General features: G+C 40.1%; 5 protein-coding genes across 5 annotated transcripts; 1 reads left to right on the top strand and 4 right to left on the bottom strand.

Moving 5' to 3' along the window:
- Positions 1-100: 100 nt before the first annotated feature.
- Positions 101-708, bottom strand: EDD37DRAFT_658285 (uncharacterized protein; the record flags this gene model as incomplete). Its single annotated transcript, XM_062818961.1, has 3 exons — positions 101-222; positions 287-434; positions 493-708. 3 exons carry the CDS (start codon positions 706-708, stop codon positions 101-103), a joined length of 486 nt encoding a protein of 161 aa, XP_062669813.1.
- A 1,400-nt stretch (positions 709-2,108) lies between these two features.
- Positions 2,109-2,384, bottom strand: EDD37DRAFT_565207 (uncharacterized protein; the record flags this gene model as incomplete). The annotated part of the gene is made up of 1 exon (XM_062814046.1): positions 2,109-2,384. A coding segment is annotated over one exon (276 nt), but the record flags the coding sequence as incomplete, so codon positions are not given.
- Positions 2,385-13,734: 11,350 nt separating this feature from the next.
- On the bottom strand, positions 13,735-15,242 carry EDD37DRAFT_633000 (3-oxoacyl-reductase). The gene is made up of 6 exons (XM_062816759.1): positions 15,045-15,242; positions 14,785-14,989; positions 14,642-14,738; positions 14,346-14,589; positions 13,966-14,276; positions 13,735-13,914 (listed from the first exon to the last, which is right to left on the bottom strand). The coding sequence occupies exons 1-5, from the start codon at positions 15,169-15,171 to the stop codon at positions 14,008-14,010; spliced, it is 942 nt and encodes a 313-aa protein (XP_062669811.1). The 5' UTR covers positions 15,172-15,242; the 3' UTR covers positions 13,735-13,914; positions 13,966-14,007.
- A 371-nt stretch (positions 15,243-15,613) lies between these two features.
- EDD37DRAFT_682216 (cytochrome P450) lies at positions 15,614-17,402 on the bottom strand (the record flags this gene model as incomplete). The annotated part of the gene is made up of 3 exons (XM_062819790.1): positions 16,897-17,402; positions 15,858-16,838; positions 15,614-15,802 (listed from the first exon to the last, which is right to left on the bottom strand). The coding sequence occupies exons 1-3, from the start codon at positions 17,350-17,352 to the stop codon at positions 15,614-15,616; spliced, it is 1,626 nt and encodes a 541-aa protein (XP_062669810.1). The 5' UTR covers positions 17,353-17,402.
- A 759-nt stretch (positions 17,403-18,161) lies between these two features.
- Positions 18,162-21,992, top strand: EDD37DRAFT_666616 (uncharacterized protein). The gene is made up of 7 exons (XM_062819278.1): positions 18,162-18,422; positions 18,481-18,535; positions 18,586-19,987; positions 20,049-20,171; positions 20,227-20,277; positions 20,329-20,450; positions 20,498-21,992. The coding sequence occupies exons 1-7, from the start codon at positions 18,335-18,337 to the stop codon at positions 21,561-21,563; spliced, it is 2,907 nt and encodes a 968-aa protein (XP_062669809.1). The 5' UTR covers positions 18,162-18,334; the 3' UTR covers positions 21,564-21,992.
- The last annotated feature ends 104 nt before the right edge of the window (positions 21,993-22,096 follow it).

The raw sequence follows: 22,096 nt of genomic DNA, 5'->3' as shown, positions 1-22,096 counted from the left end.
GCCGTCTCCATGCGTCACTGTCCCCTGGTGGGCTGGGCTTGATCATGTGCTTCCTTTGCCTGGACATTGAGGAGTACCATTCTCAATTCGATCTTTCGAGCTACAAATCCCCCTCAGACACGCCAGCACTTCCTCCAATCTGAGGAATTGAGCCCCCAAAGATCAAGTTGTCATGGCCGACCATTACTTTAATCGGCATAGCCATGAAATGGACAGCATCAGCTAGTAAGACGGGAAGGTCAGCTATTGTGGGAGTGAAATCTTTGTGCTTCGCGTGCCAACTCACGGTTCATTGCTGTAGCATACTCGGGGCTCGTGTAGAATCGCATCCAATCGTCCCATGATTTCACGTAGATGTCAGAGCATCCATCGTATTCGAGCTGAGCAAGGCCCAGTTCCTTCGCTTTTTCTTTTAGCTCTGGCATTTGATGAAACTGGAATAGTGTTTAGATGAGATATGCAACAGCTTTGATTAGAGAATAGTAAAGATACCTGAACATATCTGCCTATATGACAATCCTTGAATGCCTTACTCGCGACCGTGAGGTCCGCATGAACAGTGTCCCAGTGTCGATGAAATTGCTCATAGCTAACGTTGGGAAGTTTGCTGAAATAAAACGAGAGACGAATATACGGCTGATAGTTCGGTTTTGCATCGTAAGAGAGCTGATGGTGTGTGAACGTGTGATCTATCTTTTTCAGCGTCATCATAGGCAAGAATAGATGGTTCTGCAACGACTATCTGGAGGTCGACTTCGATTATTTTTGTATCAGCATCAAGATAGCTGCTAGTCGGAGGCTGCATGGACCAGCATGTTCGTGTTTGAAACACATGTGTCCAGAATCCGAGGAAGAGGAGCCCGACTTGTTCGCACGAGTATGTAAGGGCAGCAGGAAGAGTGCCAGAGCATGTCCGAGCGTTTTTACGTAGCTGTGGGGGCCTCCCTAGCCTGGCTGGTACGTCGCTTTTAAGTCATGCGACCCCGCCTCATCCCAGAATGCGAGTCATGAACAGCGCTGACCCTTGAGGACTTTGCAAGGCGGTTTGACTCCTTGCAGATTGAATAGGGGCAACTATTGAGAGTGCAAGTTCGTTCTGTACAAATGTACAGCATATTCCAGCACCTCAAGAGAGGAAGCACGGCTAGAAGAACGAAGTCAGATCCGGACTGGCTCCCTCGAGCGTCAGAAATCGGGTATAGGGCGGTTGTCGTATGAAAGCCGTATCTGACGATCTAATAGAAGTAGTGGGGACCGATCCAGACCTCTCTTCCTTGTCGTTGCTTCCACTTCCGAGTGCATCGCCCTGGATCGCAAAGGTCAGCAACAAGGTTTTGCAGAGAAGTAATACCTTGACACCTTATCTACTCTGGGCGGCCTGTTTTACGTTGCGTGTGAACGGGACATTGCTGCTGTACTTCACCAAAGTATCAGACCGAGGTTTGTCCACCCCAGGCATACCGAGCCCAGGAGAGCGCCCTCGACTTCGCTTATAGCTGGATATGGTTTGACCCAAAGCCCTCGGCTTTCAACAACTATTGACCCGATTCTCGGGCTTTGCACAAAGATGTCAATGTCAAGCAAGCGTTCACAAAAATGGTTGGAGTGCCGGAGATCACAAGGTTGGTCAGACACCCTCTGTTCCCTGTGTCCTTTTTCCCGATCGGGGTAGGACTTCGGTCGATCAACCTGCCACGATACTACTGCAGGAGCATCTGGAACGGGCGATCCTCGGTCGGACTCGATCCTCGGAAAGGGGCCCCCCTCCCCAACAAGCATGTCCTAATGCTTCCCAAGGGCACACTCGTCTACGTCGTTTTGACATGAACTCGCAATTTGTGAGCTTAAGCATCATAAGAGCACGCGGAGAAATAGGATCGAGAGACCGTGAACGGGTGAAGCTCCCTCTTACTTAGCCATAATATGATTAAATGGTTCATGTTAAGAGCCTAAGTAGTCTACAGCCTATAGATCATTCACTACTATAGCCTAGAACATTTTGTCGTTACTCCACGCTATAGGCGTCCGGAAATGGTAGTCTTTCTGAATCACCTTCACGGCTTTACCTATAATAAAGCCAAACCTTTGTGCAATAATTTCCATTCGAACTAGCTCCAGATGACACCCTGTTCAACCGCCTCCCACAAAACCTTTGCAGCGCATAGTGCCATATCGCTTTTCCTGCTCAGTAGCCATAGCGCTTGAATACAATCATTCAACCGACCCCCTGTCTCTGCCATATTATAGATTTCCACCATGGGCTCGGGACCTCGATACGGTAGCACCAACTTAAGGAGGTGCTCTCCTGCATACGCAAAAGAGCGTATAAGCACCACTATCCATGGTTCCGTAAGTAATGCCGCCTTATTCACGGTATGATAAAAGCATAGGGACTATGAGAAGGACATGCCCTCGTTATTGCGAAAATGAGAACAACGACCAAGGTCGGATACCGTGAATGCTGAACGGAGTCGTAGAGTTACTACAAAATCTATAGTCTACCTAGCTGTTCGATTTACTAGTAAGCTTATATTAAGATCGTTTATCTTCTCTATCGGTAAGTAAGAAGATAGCTAGATACTAGTGGCTTACCAGAAGTATATACCACGATTAAATGCGGGCTAGTAGATTCTTATACTAAGCAATACAATCGGCGATAAAAAGTCCGTAGGTACTCTTCCAATGATTATATACCTCTAGTATAGCGGTAATAGCCGTTTCGATATCCTCGGCGAGCGCCCGCTAATAGAAAAGATCTTGGAGATACCCAAGTCTACGGAATACTAGTACCTCGATAGGGGCTATATTCGCAAGGCATATCGTAGCGTTATTATAAGAGCACGGCTAACGCACCGTCTGCTTACGCATTTCTTTAATTCGAGATTATTAGCGTAGAAAATAGTTACTCTATATCTACGACTTCTTAATAACGTCTATATCGGTTATACTATAAAAGCCTATAAAAGTATCTAAGTTATAGATAGTTACCTAATTATACGGCGAAACCCTTAAGCGAGGCTCGTCGTTATCAATACGGGTCTTACGGTCGTCTAACGTAAAGAAGTAACGATTTATAGCTACTAATATAGTGTCGAATATAATGGCTAACTAAAAGATAAGCTTAAATATTTTTTTGTTCTATTCGGCCAAGATAATAGAAGTATCTTATATCGACGAATTATTAAGATATAAGTATTTAGTATCTTTAAGTCTTCTTCGATAGTTATATAATTTATGGATAGCGATATCGAGAAAGATTAGCCTATTATTATTATTAAGGATCTTTCTTAACGAGACTAAATTATTACTATACTATTTCTTTTAGTTAACTAAGCCTTTTATAGACTTTATTAAATATTAGGTAAGAGAAAATATAATGTTTACGAAAATAACTTTAAAGGATAAATTACTAGAAGCTTACCTTAAAGCTAAGTTAGCTTTATACTATAGTGTCTTCTATATATTACGTCTAAAAGCTCTATATTCGAGTAGTTACGCGCTTAGATTCTTTTATTTACTATATATAGTCTAAGCTTATTATACGGTAAAGACTATAATTATAAGACTAAGAACCTTTAATAACTACTTCTAGTCACTCTTAGAAATAAGCCCTAGACTTAAGTAGATCTTATCTAGAGTATATAATCGAGCTACTATCTTATTAGACTAATATAAACTCTATATATCGCTTTTATTAATAAAAGTACTAGAGGCGTAGAGATAGTTTCTTTTAATTACTTAATAGCTTAATACGCCCTCGAGGGAATTATAGTAAATCTTTAGTAAACTCTTCTTAATATTATACCGATTATAGGCTTTTATTAAGCTACCTAAACTAAGTAACGATATACTTATATTGACCGAATAGTTAAAGTAGCGTATCGGAGATCGTCGTCGTTAGTATATTATTAAGTCGTACTCTTCCTTATCGATAAGTAACTCGAGATTAGTTATTCGTAGATCCTAGCCGCTCGGCTCCTAGAAGTTTACTAATGAGAAGACTATATACTAGTAATATATTCCTAGCCACTAATAGGTAAAAGTCTAGTAGTTGAAAACTCGTTAAGATCAGACGAAGAATAGCGAAAATCCTTTTAACTTATTAACTTATTAGAAAGAGCTTCTTACGACGATTCTAACTATATTATTTTTATTATGACTTCTCTTATTAATTAAAAGATTATTCGTAGTTAAAGTCGATATCTTTTCTCGATTTTAAGGTAAATAATTATTATATATAGAATCTTATAATTTATTCCGTAAGTAGCTTAATACTTTATAATTCTTAACTAAAACAAAATAGCTACCTATACGATATATAATTATTTTCGCTAAGCTCTTTTTAATTTTTCTATAAGTTATATTCCGTTTATATTTATATCGGCTTCTATTCCCTAAATTAAAGTCGATCTAAGTTCGATAATATTGAAGAACGTAGGTATAGGAAATATTCTCTTTATTATCGAACTTAGATCGACTTTAATTTTTACGATAGACTCTATAAAGCGTAGAAGATTACTCTCGTATAATACTAATGATTTTATTAATCGTCGACGCGAGTAAAATCGTAAATACTAGGCCGTATATTAAGCGCGTAAATATATCGAATAGTAACCTTAGAATCGTCCTATTTAGAAATAACTATAATAGGGAGAAAGAATTATTTAATTTAGTGTCGGCGATAAAGAGATCTTATCGACCTTAGTAGTACTTAGACTTCGTATTTAGGACCTTACTATCGATTAAGATATAATCAACGTATAGGCCTAATAAGCTACGACTAAAGTTCCTTATAATAAAGCTATTTACGACGAAGGTACTTATAAGAATATTAATATTATTAATAATATCCTTCCTTTATAGCTTATCGAAGAAGTCTTTACTCGATTACCTTTAACGAGATTATCTTTTATAATAGTATACGTCGTTATACTTATTATAGTAGTACTTATTATAGTAGTACTTATTATAGTAGTATCTATTATAGTAGTACCTATCGTAGTAGTACTTATCGTAGTAGTATTTATCGTAGTAGTACTTATCGTAGTAGTACTTATCGTAATAGTATCTATCGTAGTAGTACTTATCGTAGTAGTCTCGATTATAGCTCTTATTATAGTTCTCTTTATCGTAACTCTATTTATAGTAGTACGCGTAGTACCTTTCACTATAATAGTAGCGATTACCTAGCGAACAATATCTAGTTAATCGAGATCGTCTATATTAAGGCTTAGTAAATTAAGTTCTTTCGCGTTAAAGTTAAGCGTAGTAAGGTTCTTCTCTTAACGATTATCTTTTAACGAAGATATTACTCGATTTTTCTAGCGTTAAATTAGGCGTAACTCGTTTATTTCTTCTCCTCGTAGTCCTTTATTACTATTACCTCTAGATTTCGCGTAGCTATATTAATCTCGTAGTCTCGATCGTTTATTCCTATTCTAACTACTACCTTTTATATCCTTTAATACGTAACTAAGAGACTTCGAGCCGTTAGCTAATGAAACTAAACTTAAGTTTAGCTTAAATAGTTTTCCCCTTATAAATAGTACGAGCTATATTAGCCCTTCGATCTAAAATTCCTCTTCGTAAAGTATATTACTAGAAGAGCTAGAATATTAAGAGTAAGAATATTAAGAGTAGAAATATTAAGAGTCGAAATATTAAGAGCCGAAATATTAAGAGCCGAAATATTAAGAGCCGAAATATTAAGAGTAAGAATATAACTTTAAAATAGTAGATATTTTAAACTATAGAATAAATCTATTTAATCGAGATTAATAGCGCTCTATTAATACTTCTTCTTACGGCTACTATAAGTCTCCCTAGGCGGACGACGAAGCCGAAGAGTTAAGAGAGGAGTTCGAGTTAAAGTATAAAGAATTACCTATAGAGAAGCTTAACTATATATAGTATACGGTAGAAAGACTATTCTAGTAACTTTAGAAGGGCTTCTATAATTACTCGCTTAATACGTATACTACTAAGCTTTAGGAGTATATAAATATAATATACGGTACTTACGATAAACTTAATAATATCTTCCTAGCTAATATTAACTTTCTTAGTATTCTCTCGTAACTTAATATCCTATTATTAATGTAGCTCGCTAATTCGTATATCTCTTCGTCGTCTTAATAGAATTCTAAGTTCTATAGTATACGTTTAGAATATATTACTAAAAGGCGCTATCGGTATCGTACTCGGCCCTAACGCGTTTATTTATATACGAAGGAGACTTAAGAGGTTAGCCTTAATATTACCTTCGATATCGATAGCTTTCTCGATTTCGCGAGCTTTATCTTTATTACTTAATAAGGGCTTTTTTACTAACTCGCCGCGTAAATAAAGCAAAATATTATAACTAATATTTACTTAATAAGTATTATCTTTAATACTCTACTACGAGATAAGGTTACTATACTATAAAATATTCTATACTTTCTTCTAAGTCGAATTTATAGTGCTAATAGTATAACGATATATATCTTATTCTCTTATCTCCCTATAAAGAGCGATAAGTTTATTAATTTTAGTTAAGATTAACTCACTAAATAGCTAGACGATATCTTTTACTTAGTAATCTTTAAGTATACTCTCGCTTATATTACTTAATATCTTACTACTAACTATTAATAGACGCTTACTAATTCTAGGGCTTATTAAATTAAGGGTCGTCGAGCGGAAACTATTAGCTACTAGATATAGTAAATTATCGAATATTATCTTTAGCTAAAGTATTTACTTACTATCTAGAATATAATGCTTTAAAAAACGTAAGGATCGAGTCTATAATAGTTTCGGGAGCCCTAGCTATTCTTCTTCGCGAAAGAAACTAAACTTTAGTTTAAGACTAATACTTAACGATCGATAATATTTAATAGTATAGAGTACTTTTAAATATAGCTAAATCTTAACTTAGATATATAGTTTATCAATATAAATCGCCTTTACGTCGATATCGATAAGAAAATCCCTCTCTTTCTTTTTACTTCTTATTCTTAATCTCCTTATCCTCTCTTAATTCTTACTTTACTCGAGATTCTTTATCTCGTATCTTTCGAATTAAGTTAGGAGCTTAATATATTATATTATTCTTATCGCTACTCGATATTTCTTTTTCGTATTTAAGAGTATCGTTAACGAGAGTATACGCCCCTTATCTAAATTATTCCTAAAGTACTCTTTTCGTAGTTCTCTCTACGTCGAGTACTTTAGTAGAATATACTATATTATTTTTAGTTTCTAGTTACTATAGGACTTATACTAAAGATTCTTAACTCTAGAGATCTTTCTATTAAATAGAAAGGTCTTAAACTCGTTAGGCTTCATTCGTAACTATATAACTAGCGAGAATTATAATCTCTTAAGTTAATAATAAAGAGCTATCGTCTTTAAATTTAGCTTCGACTAGAGATATTAACTATATATCCTTAGACGACTCTTCTCTTATCTCTTTTTTTATTTTCGTTAGTAATTTATATAGATTACTCTTTTAGCTCTCTCTAGGGCCTTCTTTTTTAAGGGGCCCTTTATTTACTTCGCTTCTCGTTCGAGTTTCGATAAGATATTAGTTACTTAAGTCTCGAGCGTTTATAAAGGGCCTTAATACCCTAAAGTTTATTCTCTAATTCTTCGCTCTCGAAGTATAATTACTACTCTTCTCTCGACGCTTCTCTTAACGTTCGAAAGAGTATATCTCGTCGTCGCCCTTAATATAAGCTTTTTAACGTAGAGGTTTAGTAATAAGACCTTTAACTTCGTCTCTAGGGCTTTAGTTAATATTACTCTATATATCTCGACCGCGACTCTTAGGAACTTCCCTTATATCGCTCTAAGCTTCGTTATTAGCTCTTTATTATCGCTTAGAGCTTTAGACTTATTCTAGGCTAGTGATTCGTACGTAATCGCTAGTCTTACTATCCTTAAGTATATCTTTTTACTCGCGACGAGTAATAATCTCTATATCGATCCTTATAAGATCTTTATTATCGCTAGAAGTTTCGGCGCCTTACTTAAAGCTTAAACTACTTAGGTACGACCACTAAGTTTCTTATTAAGAAGAATACTTAGAATCTTAAGAGTCTTTATCGACTTTATTCTTTAGCCTTAAATCTTAAGCGAGACTTTTAAATTCGCTTCTCTCGCCCTCGCTATATATATTATTTAGTATTTTCTCGAGTTAAATTATAAGTTATATTTTTTAGTCTAGCCTTTATAAATTTAATAAACTTACTAAAGCCTTTTATAGTTCGATATACTCGACTTATTATATACTATAATATTATTATTATTTATAAAGACTATTATATTAGATCTTAGTCTTATTATCGCGTAGTTCTTTATTAAGTTAATATTATAAAAGAGATAGAAAGTTAACGAAATTAGCGATCCTTATAGAATTCTAATCTATATCTTTTTTAACTTCGAGATAAAGTCTCTTAAGCGAATTAAGGTCTCTCTTTTCTTAAGGAAGCTCTTTATTTAGCGTATTAAGAATTCTAGAATTCTTCTCTTTCGAAGATTATAAAGTAATCTCTTATATAATACGCGATCGAATATCTTCGCGATATCGAGCGATAAGATAATTACGATCGCCTTACTATTTTATATTTAAATCGCTTTAGTTTATTTATATAAATTAAAAAGTACTAAATTTATTAATCTATTTAGCTTCGCCTCGTATTATATATTCGATAAGAAATTATATCTTTTTACTAACTTACTAATTCTCCTTACAATAATCGACTTTAGTATTTTCTCTATCGTATTAAGTAGCGTAATTAATCTATATACTCTCGAGTTAATATAGTTCTTCTTACTTAACTTTCTTAGTATTATCGTAATAGTCTTTCGAAACTCCTTTAGATAATATCTCTATCTTAAATAGATTAAGAAGAGCCTCCTTATACTATCTCTAGTATAGTATATTATTAGCTTCGCTACTCGATTTATAATACTATTCGAGCTCGAGACTTTATTTAGCTTTATTTTCTTTACTACCTTTATTATCTTCTTCTTCGTAATCTCGTTCCTAAGTAGTAGTTAAGCTCGATAGCGAAAGTTTTCGATATTCGCTAAGTCGGCTTATAGTAGTAGCGAAAAGTATTCTTCTCTAAAGAGCTTCGTCTTCTTCTCTATCTCTATAGCTATACTATTCCTCTTCTTAATAGTTCTAAAGTACTTCGGTTTAATCTAACTTAGTTTTCGACGCTTTATATATCTCGTTATCTTTTAGATCTTCTTTAGATTCTCCTTTATCGCCTATATATTATCGCGAAAATAAGTTCGTTTAGTCTTTCGTAAAATCGAGATCTTAGTATTAATTAGTTTTTATATTTTCTATTTATTCTCGACTCTCTTTATTATTCTTACTCTTCTTCGAGCTCTATTTACCTTTATAATCACCGCTCGATACTTCGGCGTTTAGAATTTCTTATTATATAGACTATATCTTATTATTAATACGATAGCCTTAATAATCTATTAAGCGCCTCGAGTTAATACTTTAACGAATCGATTAATATTCTTTACTTCTTTTAGTTAATAGCCCCTTAACTTCTTCGCTACTTTCTAGAATCTTACCTTAAACTACTCTTCGTTAAGTTACTTCTAAAGTCGTCTCGAAGAGATATTTCTCGTAAGCTATATATTAAGAGTTAATATTATCTCGATTAATAAATAATTCGAGTTTATATAGAGGTTTAGTCTTGTTCGATAAGTTACGAGATAATTCCTTACTCCTATCGTTTTAAAGACTAAGTTAATTATTGATCTCTTCGTTCTTTTCTCCTTTATTTCGAGATTCTTAACGTAGTCTCTCGTAATAGTTTTAATTAGAAGTAGTAAGTCGAGGTCTTTACTCTTCGTCGCCTTTATAAGAGTCTTCGTTAGACGATACTATCTCCTAATACTTTAGCTTCTCTAATATTAATAATAGAAATTAAAGTCGCCTAAGAGTATTTATTTCTCTATCGTATTAATAATTACTATCTTTATCTCCCTTAATTAGCTTAATATTTTATTAATCGCGTAAGACTTTAGTAAGAAGTAGTATACTATATATAGCGTTACTTCTTTTATTTATTCTCTTACCTTTAGCTTTAGGCTTATTAAGATTAGGTTTAATTATACCTAAATAACCCTAACTAGATTAAAGCTAAATCTCTTATTTAAGTATATACTAGTTCTTATAGTTTTCGTTCTCGTATCGATTAACTTAAATAATTCTTTACTCGAGTTATACTCTTTATCGATAAACGAGTTACGCTATAGTTCCTATACTACTACGATATTCGCTTATCTTATCTCTTCCTGAACTATAAACTCTATTATAATCTTATTCCTTAACTTCTAGATATTATATTAAATAATCTTAAGAGTACTCTATAGGCTCGCCCTTATAAGGATATTTTATCGTTTTAGGGTTCTTTAGTTCTAGTTATCTTCGCTTTCTTTAGCTATACCTCGATAATCTAGAACGAGTTTACTCTTATAGCTAGCTCTTGTCTTAGCTTAGACTTATTAAGTAAGTTAATTAGTCTCCCTTACGAGTTTTTCCTTATTACGTATATAATTAAGTTAAGTATTTTCCTTTTCTCTATTTTACTACTCTATATCTTCTTTAAGCTATTACTAAAGACGAGCTCCTTATCGATTATAGATTGATTTATTTAACTTATTAGTAAGGTACGCTCTTCCTCGACTTTCTCGAATAGTACTAAATACTCTCTCCTTAAGTTAAAGTTCTTCTTAAACTTCTTAGCCCTATATATTCTTTTTTTAAACGTAATATCGTTAATAATAAGTTAATCTATATAGTCTATCGACTTAAGTATTATCTTAATAGATAGTTAATTCTTTCTCTTCGAGTTTCCTAACTATATAGCTTTAATAATTCTTAGTCTAAAGTAGAATTTCTTATTCTCGCTCTCGATTCTAGCTACTATTTTCTTCGCTATATCCCTTACTAGAATACGAGTTATTAGGAGATCGAACTCCTTCTTAGGGAGCGTCGTCGACGAAATCTATTTCTTTATCTAAGCGATATCGCTAAGGGCTATTTAACTATATAGCGTTAAGTAAATACTTATATACTCTCCTAGATAAATATTAATCGCTCTAATTCTCTCGAAGATATTCTTTCTTGTCTTCGCGCTAATGTCTCGAATAAGCTTCTCCCTCGTTATCTTTATCTTTAGGGCTTATTTCGATTCCTTATTAATTCTTAGTTAAATTATTAGTATATCCCTCGATATAGATAGAGTTAAAGATAAAATTCGCGATATTCCCTTTATTTACGATAGTATCGCTATTATTACTTAAGATCCCTTAGGGAAGGACCTCTATTACTACTTCTTTCGGTTCGTCGATATATTTATATCTTCTAGAGTTTTCTTATCGCTCTTTCTTATAATCGTACTTTAGCTCTAGTCTTGGTTCGCGAGTCTCGTCTATATATTTACGAGCGATTTTATAAGGGTAGTCTTTATTATTTTATCTTTTCTCGGCTTCGAGTCCCTTATATCTTTACTCTTCTTCTTATTACTTTTCCCCTTTACTAGTAGTGATAGTTCTTAACGCGATGATTTAGACGCGCTATTTTCGTATTTTTTACGCGTTTTTTTACTCTTGACTAATTTACGAACTTTCTATAGGATTTCTTAGGCTACGTACTTATTAATATACTTAATTTAGATATTACTAATATTATTCTCGAGTTATTAAAATAGCTTAGCGAGCTATACTTCCTAATCGTTTTACTACGCTATTATTCTTTTAATATTATAATTAATATTATAATTTAAAAAGAACTTAAGTAATATTAAATAAGATAAAATAAATAAATAAATAAATATATAAATAATTTTTATATTTTTATTTAATAAATAACTTTAACTTAAATATTATATTAAGAAAGTAAAAGTTAATATAATATTTAATTTTAAGTATTTTATAACTTACTTAATTACGAAGAATAAAATTATTAACTAAGCGAAAACTAATATTTATTTTCGTCTTATTATTTTAAGTAATATTATATTAAATTCTTAATATAATTAATATATATTACTATACTTTATACTCTCTCGAACATTAGGAGAGACATCGAGAGAAGAGTAATAGCTATACTCTAAGAGCGGAGAATTAGGGGATAAACTCTAGGGTATTAGGGCCCCCTATAGACGCTCGAGACCTAGGTAACTAGTATCTTACCGAAACCTAAACGAGAGGCGAAGTAAATAGAGGGCCCCTCGAAGAAGAAGGCCCTAAAGAGGGCTAGAAGAGCAATCTATATAGATTACTAACGGAGATAGAGAGAGAGATAGAAGAAGAGTCGTTTAGGGGTATATAGCCAATATCTCTAGTCGAAGCTAAATCTAAAGACGATAGCTCTCTACTATCGGCTTAAGAGACCGCAATTCTCGCTAGTTATATAGTTACGAACGAGGAAGATTAAGTTTAAGGTCTTTTTATTTAATAGAAAGATCCCTAGAGTTAAGGATCTCTAGTGCGAGTCCTATAGCGGCTAGGAACTAGAAATAGTATAGTACGTCCTACTAAAGTACTCGGCGTAGGGAGAACTACGAAGAGAGTACTTTAGGGATAGTCTAGACGAGGGGTATACGCCCTCGTTAGCGGCACTCCTAAATACGGAAAAGAGATATCGAGTAGCGATAAGAATAATATAACGTACTAAGCTCCTAGCCTAGTTCGAAAAGTACGAGGTAGAGGACCCTAAGTAGAGTAAGGATTAAGAGAATATAGGGAGGTCGAGAACGAAAGGAAAGGAGGAAGAGAGGCTTTTAGCGATAGATTAGTGTCTATATAAGACCTAAAAAGGACTTAGGTAACATTAAATAAGATAGAATAAAATATTACTATACTTTATAAATATAACGAATTATTTTAATTAGTAAAAGAATCTAAATTCTAAAGTCTTTATTTCTTTAAAGCTAAATTAATAAAGTAAAAGTAAAAGTAAGTATAATTAATCTTAGATCGAAATAAAATAGTCCTTAATTATTCTCCCCTAAGTCCTAAGATTTTAGATATAGTTCTTTTTACTAAACTTAGCGCTAAGCTTCTATTCGTAACCTTAAATTAATATAACTTCTAGCCTAGAATCTTATAATTAGATAGTTAGGATAACGAACGTCGAAGAAGAGGGCGGATATTACGAAACGATCTTGACTAGGTTATAACTAGCTAGGATACTCTAAGATCTAGGAAGGTCTAGCGAAGTCGCCTAATATTACGTAGTATCGCGTGACTACTCTATTAATCTATATACTCTATGGAATAGAGCAATAAATTATATAGATCCGCTATACTCTATTGCCCTATATACTCTATGAATAGATTAATAGATTATATAGATTATACTAAGATACTATGGCTATATAGGAAGAGTACTTCTTATAGTTATAGTCCGTAGTTAACTTCGTTAACGATTATATCTATACGTTTAAGTATTGATTAGTCTCGCTTATACTATAAGCGTACTCTCTTACCGCTATACCTTGGTACTTCCCCCTACTCAGGAACCCATTGTCTCGTGACACCCTAGTGGAGCGATTCATAATACTTAACTCTCACTTTAGATCTATGTAAACTTGCTTGATGCTTATAACGTATTCGCTACTTGCCATAACCTCGTAGATTTTCTCAATAACAGCAGTTGCCCGTCTCATTTCCTCTAACTCGACTCCGATAAGCAATATTCTCCTACTCCGAGGTATATTAGTGTCATTTTCAGCTTCTTGCCTGTGAAAGGTTATATAGTCCGGGTAAGATTCTTCTATTCATGCAAGCTATGCTCCTCTCTGTCCGGAGATACGGTGCCTTGGTCCGACGGGACTTCTTCAAAAGAACTTGCCATCCCGAAAGCGTTCTCCGCTACGATGGGTCTAAACACTACCAGAACATGAGCATAGCGCGGTTGCAATAATAGAAAATATGACTTACGTTATCCTGGAGTAGTTGACTATTCTTGATCGACCTCCATCATTAAGGCTCGTTCTCGTAACCTTGAAGGAATTCGACTTTCAATGTGTATAGGCCATATGCTTCGAGGGTTTCCCGTCCAACACCACATACACGTTCTATGTCTTGCCTGCAGTCGAAATAACATCCTCGTAGATTTCGACCTTTCCCAGTCGCGAGATAAGCACAAGTAGATCCGCACAACGTGGGATCGTCTTTGAACAGCTTGCCAAAGTCTTTGGCAGTCTCCTCCAGCCAGGGATATCTTTCCAACACGTCGGGATCAAATCTAGCTAGAGAGTATATAACCATTAGAAAAGAAGTGAGACGAAGAGGGACGTGCAACAATGGGAAAACGTTACCACCACCCATAGCTGTCATTACTCCTCCCGGATGCAATGCATACATGGATATTTGTTCGCCCAGTCCGTCCATTTCGAGCTCGGTTTGTATGGTGGATATGGCGCGGACAAGCGCTGCTTTGCCTGCGTCGTAGCCGACACAAAACGGCGCATCAACCGTGGCAGCCCGAGATGCGATGCTGATAATGGACCCAGATCGACGTTCACGCATCTCTGGAAGTACCTGGAAGATGCACTGCATTGCCTAGGCCACTGTCAGGAAGGCTTGTGGAGAGTGATTGGACACCTATCCGCACGCCTTTAAAGTTGACCTCAATTGTGTTCCAGAATTGGTCAAAAGTTTCCATCGACAATGGTCGGGCGGGAGACTTCCCAGCATTGTTCACTAACACACTGCCCACGCTTTAGTGCTACTCAAGCATCCGGTCAGAGAACTCACTCGATCGGACCCAAGTCTTTACGTATGCTTTGAAAGACCTCTTGCACGCGAGGCCCGTCACAAACGTTGCATTCGTAGGCTCCCACTCGACTACCAAGATTCTCACAGGCATTTTTCGTGTCTTCCAAACTCTGAAGATTCAGATCAAGTAATGCCACATTTGCCCCGGACGCTGCCAGAGCTTCAGCGATGGCTCGACCTATTCCTGCACAGCGTTCAGATATTTGGTATGTATAGCCTTACGATTGGTCGGGGCATACCTCTGCCGGCGCCGGTGACGACGGCCAACTTGTTGGCATTCGCGTTCTGGAGCGCTCCGCGGGATATTGCAGGATAGACATTATGGTTGAGTAGCACGGTTGAGGGCTTGAATTTGGAGGGGTCCATGCTGGCACAAGGGTTTGAACTAGGTCAGTGTTGAGCGTTCGTGTGCGAGGAGTGTATCATCGACAGATTGCCCTGCTTTTGAATTCATGTCAAAGAGAATGTGGCGCAAGTGGCAGTCTTATTCCCCGAGACAACGTTGCCGTGATGGAGACTACCATGTTCCAACGGGGCGGGTTCTGTCAGCCCACTTCGTGCCAATTCGATAGTCTTCCCCACGGCACATTCAAAAACTACAGCATTGAACATCTACCGCAGAATGAATATGAGCAGTACCAAAAGCGGGGCAAGACCTAGTCAAAAATCGACTCCCCGACTTCCATGCACTTATATGCGCTTACGTAGAACTCAAAACTCGTCAGAAAGGCTACTCCTTTCTCACATCCATGCTGTTGGTACGGTATCTCTGTATGCTCAACCAGCGTCGCTAGAAGGATACCAGTTTCTAAAGAGCCTGCATTGTAACCTTTGTTTCTCCCTCGTACTTTGAGAGGAAACTCAACGCTTGTTCTGCTTCTTGCAGGATGATGTTACGCACACCAGCAAACCTAGGGACAAACCTGACCTTGAAAGGCTGTGGTCTTATGTTTTCCCCGTTCGTATAGTCAAAAATGTCCAATTTCACTTCGCGGCCCTAGGAAAGATCAGTTCCTTTCCGTCATCTCGATTTCACTTAGGAAAGAACTCACCTCTGCATCTAGACCTGGCTTGATGTCGAATGCCCATAGTAGTCGTGCCAGCGACATTGCAAGACCTTGCTCTGCCAGGGGTTGTCCACTACACTGCCGACGGCCAAACCCGAAAGCATTGTGACCCCTTGTGTTAGGATACGGTTTTTCAAGGCCATTCAAGTATCGCTCTGGTCGGAATTCGTCAGGATCGGGAAAGTCGCGTGGATTTCGGTGGATTGCCCATATATTTGCCGTGATGTTTGTGCCAGCTGGAATACGGAAGCCTTCATATTCGTCATCACGAGTAGGAGCGTGAGGAATACCGGCTAAAACCGTCACTGTGCGCCACCGCAGGGCTTCTTTCACGATTGCTGTGATATAAGGCAGTGACTTCTCATCTTGCCAGTTTGGCATACGATCTTTTCCGACAACATCGTCAATCTCACTTTGCGCTCTCAACTGGACGTGAGGAAAGACACAGAATGCAAGTATCGCAGATATCATGGTGCTGCTTGTAGTGTCGACCCCGCCGCCAATAAGATTAGCTGTCAGACTGGCCACTTCGTCGTTGCTAAGGCCGTGCTCTCCTTGTTCGCGCAGTAGGCGTTTCGCAAAACTCTCCTCTTGTGCCTGAGCCCCTTCCCGGGACAGCGCATAGAAGTACTTCATAAACATTACCCCTGCTGATCGGACCATATTGGGGAACGGATAGACCCAAGCTGGTAAGTGTGCCAGCTCTGGAATAGACTCAACCCAGGAGACACCGGGAACAACCCAGTCAATGGCTTCCATTGCGGCAAGTGATGTTTGTGCAACGGGGTCGTTCTTCCTAGAAATCCTGCGACCCCAGCCAACGATAGAGACGACCGAAATAGAATACCTTTCAATTGACATGACGTAGTCGTCTGCAGTTTCCATAAGATCTCTGAGAAGCACCTTGGCTTCGGCCGACTGAAAATCTCGGTAGTGTACTACAGCCTGTGATCCCACAGCAGTATGCTTGATGCAGACATGATTAGTACAGGTTTGGAAAGCAGTGCAGTTGCGCAAGTCATACCATAATTCTTCGATGAAGCCTCCAGCGGTCTCCATAAGGTAGATTGGTCTGATTGTTTTTGGATGTACCGAGCAGGTCGCCATTGATGATCATTCGCGGACGAGAGGAATAGATATCGGCTCGTTTTTCCATCAATTCGCATGCTGCCCATGCGTCGTTGACAATGATCTTCGGATCTCTGCCGAGCCATATAGTTATAAGGGGGCTGTTGTAATATTGGCTCCATTTCTCAAAAGCTATCCAAGGCTTTGGCAATGGTATCGTAAGATGATTTCCAATGATTGGCAGTGGGAAAGGTCCAGGAGGCAGTCGTTGCCTGAAACGCAGAATGCGGAGATAATCCACCAACAACGCAATGAACAGAGCTGCGCAGAGCACAGGGACTGCCCGACTGGCTAAACGCCAGAATGGCGAGTCCCAAATGGACATGCTTCTGATGACTTGTGACATTGACATTGTGTCGTTCGAGTTGGTTGCGCTGGAATTAGCGTAGACTCATCCGTGGGATGACGGTGTTGATGGTGCCAGTGAGGGGACGCTGCAATGATTGAACGATTATGCAAAAGAGACAAAAAGCGATCGGTGAGACCGAATCTTTGAAGGTTATACCAACTCCAAAATCGTAATTGTAGCCTATTCCATAGAACCTTGACCCATGCCATCTGATGTTTCCACTAAGATCTGAGCGCCAGAAAGACTGTGCACTTGACCTGGCCGACTTATCTAGGACAATCATGGCACACTACGAAAGATCGGTTCCCGTGTGGCAGTCCACACAATACCAGTGCGGCCCAATACTCTGACCCTGTACATGGCGATACCCTCGGTACTCGGGTCAATCAGGACATGAACCTTCTGCTTCCACAGGTTCGAGGTCGCAAAGTGGGAAGACGAAGGGCACTGTCTCATCACGTAAGCGGTTGAACCTTTAAACCTCGGCCATTTTTTTGTCGAATTGGCCCCCCAGAATTAGCCAACACTGCACCGCAAGGGTTCGAGGCCTTGTGATTCCCGAACGCACGGCGACAGATTTACCTCCATGAGCACGGGCGTGATCGTTGCCCTCTTGATCATCCACTCACTAAGAGGGAGGTTCGACCTCCTCGCCCGGGGAAGTCAATCGTGGGATAGGCGAGTGTGGGGAGCTCCCACTTTCCTGATGGGAATAGAAATCTGGACAATCAATCAGAAAACGACCTGTACCCCCACCACCTTCTCCCACTCCCCACCGAAAGACTTTTTCCCAGATGCCATCCCCCGGAATTATTTTCGACTCCCTCCATCTTTCGCGACATGTGGCCTAGTGCACCGGTACAATCCAAAGACATCTCTTCCAGTTTATTCCACTGCCACATCCTTGAGCGGAGAGACTCCGCAGGCCAAAACTCTGGAGCAAGGTCCTTGGTCTTAGTCTCCTAGCCTGTTGCCACACAACGAAATGGCATCAGCAACAAGCCGTATACAATGCGGCGTCTGTGGCCGCAAGTTCAGCAAGAATGAACATCTCAGACGGCATGATCGTTCCCGTAAGGCTGCGCCCCACCGCGTATGTATGTCGTTCCAACACTAATGCGCTTGTGTTAGACACTAAGGAGAAGCCATATGAATGTCCTGTTTGCCACAAGTCATTCGCACGCAGGTGGGCAGATTTACACTTTCCCTAGTTTGGGCGTCGGCTGATATACTCAGCGATGTACTTGTCCGTCATCTAAGGAGCCATCCAGCAACGACTGTTACCCCGGAGCCTCTCAATTTTCCCTCCGGTCAAGAGTCTTCGGGACAGCACGCGACTGTGCCCCCGGCACTTGAACCATCGCCACAGCTGAGGGAGATTGAGTTTCCAAGCCCGTCGGGCCAAAACCGCACATTGCTTTCATCCCTATCCGGAGGGATACCAGCGCAACAGCAAGATGAGACACAAAGTCTTGTCAATGAGGGACCAGGTGACCCGGCAGCATCAGTAGGTCGTGAGGCGCCGGCTATACCACGTGATACTGTAGACCCTCAGACTGCCATGACCTTTATACTCAGAGAACGTAATTTTCACAGCAACAGCTTTGCATCACTACAAGGCCATTTCCAGGATTCAGACATGTCGAATGATATAGACGTTGTGGCCACGCACTCTGCCCAAGATTGGCCTGCTACACGCGAGCGCGTGGACGCTGGCCGCAAGGTGTCTACGACTGCCCTGACTAAAGACATGTTGGCAGCAGAAAGACCTGACACTATTGCCGACATGACGCTTCCAGATTTTGACGCAACGTTTCTCTCTCTGCCAAATTCGTCGATGACACCATGGGACTATGTTATGCAGAATGATCTATTGAACTTCATGGATGATCCGCTACCAGATCTACTACATCAGGGTCCTTTTCCAGACATTGCCCAGACTTGGCTTGGTACCCCAAGCCGAGCAGCCTTTTACATTGATGAGCAGCACAACAACACAACTGTTTCTGGAACCCAGGACGATAGAGCGATCCCAACAGACAGAACGCGTCACGCTTCTGCCGCAAGGGTAGAAACATCGCTCTCAGCAACGCTTTCCTCGAATGAAACCATCCCAGAAGGTTGCATCAAGGGTGTCGAGAAATATTGGCCCTCCAATAGACGAAGAGCACAAACGCTCATGGTATCTTGCTGGCACAAGGTGCAAGACACACACTGCAGAAACATTTATTGCGCAGCAAACGACGATGATGCTTCGGAGGGTCACTATCACCGGCAGACTGGGCCGTGGGGTTACGATGACGACTGTCGGTCAAGGATCAAACAGCTGTTATGTGCGCAGGCGCCCGTATTGTTGGTTGACGAACAGGGGATTGCAGAAAAACCGACCGATGCAAGCTCCAGCTTGGATACACCGATGACGGAGTCTGTCCCCAACCTCGAAATGCCACCGAAAGAACTGTTTACGCTTGTACTTGATTTCTTCTTTTGGCGATTCGGTGCGGCTCACCCCTATATTCACATGCCCACGTTTTCGGCAAAGGCATGCTCGAGTGAGCTCTTGCTTGCAATCACGGCAATAGGGTTTTGCTCGTTGGGCAGTCGAGAAGCGAAATACTTCGTCCATCGCTCATACGAGGTGCGTTCCTTCACGCTTGTGACTAGAGTCCTCTACGTACGAGACCCGACTAACTCCTCAGACTCTGCTGAGCCTTGTACCTTTTCAGTTGAACGTATACGTCAAACCACCCCCTGATCCTACCAAACAATTGACTACCATGCTTACGGCACTCTTGACCCTACACCTGGGTTTTCTCTCCAACGTAGGTCAGATCCGTGGCTTCAAGACACCCATGGAAGAGCTGACCAGGATTGAAGAATCGAGGTCACTTAGACCAGATGGAGAAGCTGCACGCAAATCTGATCTCGGTCGGTTGTCAAGGTACTCAAGCGATGATGTTGTGCTAACCCACTTTACAGTTTGCGCAGTGGCATGGGATGTTTTCCGTGCCTAGGGATCTCTCTTCCCAGCTTGCCCCAGATAGCGACTTGGGAGCAGACTCAGCATGGATTGAGTGGAGCAAGAGAGAGAGTATCAAAAGGTTTGTCTGCCAAAGCTGGACCGAAAGCAATTGATAACATTCATCAGATTGGTCATGGGCCTGGTGGAGATGGATTGCTTAGTGGCCGGCTTTCTTTCCACGCCATTAATCGTGCGGGCAGAGTTCACTCGAATATGGTTGCCATCCAGTACCAACCTCTTTCAAGCGCGGTCGGCCAAAGCGTGGGCAAAAATGGTGACAGGCGGTGCCGTAGCAGAGATGCCAGCTGTCACACCGTTTTCCGTACCAGCTCCAATAGTCGCCACGAACCCGAACAGTCTATATGGCAATATCATGTTGCTTTACTCCGAGGTCTACCAGTCAAATCAGCTCTGCCTGCTACTGGATGAGTCTTCGAACGACCCGCAAGAACTGGCACCCTGGCGAGACTGTATAAATCGTCAACCCGGCAAGTCCATTTTATCTCATCTCCTGCAACTCCAGCGCATGTCGGAAAACTTTCAGTTCTCTGGCAAAGTGGACATAAATTCTGCGGTAATGTGGCATACTTGTTGGCTGCTGCTTAGCACCGATTTCCGAATGCTCGAGCGAGCAGCGGGCCAGGCTGGGCCTACCGCCGCACAAGCATCCCTCGGGCGCCTGCGCCACTGGTCACGCTCCGCGACTGCTCGACGGGCGTGTTTACATGCAGCCGCTATCGGGAGCTTGATTTTCAACCGAAGAGCATCCGATGTGATAAGTATGCACCTCATGAATGCACTTTTCCGAGCAGCTTTGACCATGGGCTTCTACGCACTGACGTCGCCAGCTTCCGAGCAAAGGGAAGACACGGCCATGGACTTTTTTGCAGATGTCGATTGGGACTTGGTCGGAACTTGCGGCGTCAGCGATACCGTCGACTTTGACTTGCCCCTCGGAAATGCATCGCACGAGGACTCTTCGAAAGCTGTCAATTTCATCCGTAATGGGAATGCGTTCGAAGTCAATGGGGCTCTGCTCGAACCTGGCTATGCCTCAGCTCGCCGAACCTTTCTACACTACGCAAACCTGCTCGAAACGGTCGGCAGTAAGCAGTGCAGAGCATTTCTGCAGATATTGCATACCATTAGCGACGATCTTGTCAAAATCAGTCCGGACCTCGACCTCGAATGACCAGGCTCATCAAAAATCGGCCATACTGGAGGATTTGACGACTACCTTCTTCGTGCAATTCGTTCGAGGCTGACAAGAGGAGACCCCGGCAGTGAGTGCTGAGATGAAAAATATTCCGTGCATCTGGAAGGAGTGGGACCCCTTTCTGCTAAAACACCATGCCAGTATCGACCTTCGTGTCGGAATGACAAGCAAGGAAGTCTTACTCTAAGCATACGGGGCATCCATGACGTTGATGTTCACCGAAGCCATGGAATGGGATGTTGCACTTTACCAGTGCCAACGAGACTTTTGAAGTGACGCAAGAGGTCTTCAAACGGCGAGTCGCTGTTGCGGCATACAGCCCGCAATTTTAATCTTCCGGATTTCCCAGCAGGAAGTTGTTTCGTAGAGCTCAATAGAAGAGTGACTAGCCAGCCCGAAAATGCCCTCGATACGCCTTGCTTATCTCGACCCCAATAATCAGGTTTGTGTCAAGCGTTACGATCGAACGAGGTTCTTCGGTCACGGCATTGATGATCTCTTCACCGGAA

The sequence above is a fragment of the Exophiala viscosa genome (genome assembly GCF_022695815.1).
Source record: "Exophiala viscosa unplaced genomic scaffold EDD37scaffold_6, whole genome shotgun sequence".
NCBI classification, from domain to species: Eukaryota; Fungi; Ascomycota; class Eurotiomycetes; order Chaetothyriales; family Herpotrichiellaceae; genus Exophiala; species Exophiala viscosa.
The sequence above is the reverse complement of the archived record's forward strand: the minus strand, read 5'-3'. Positions and strand labels throughout refer to the sequence as shown.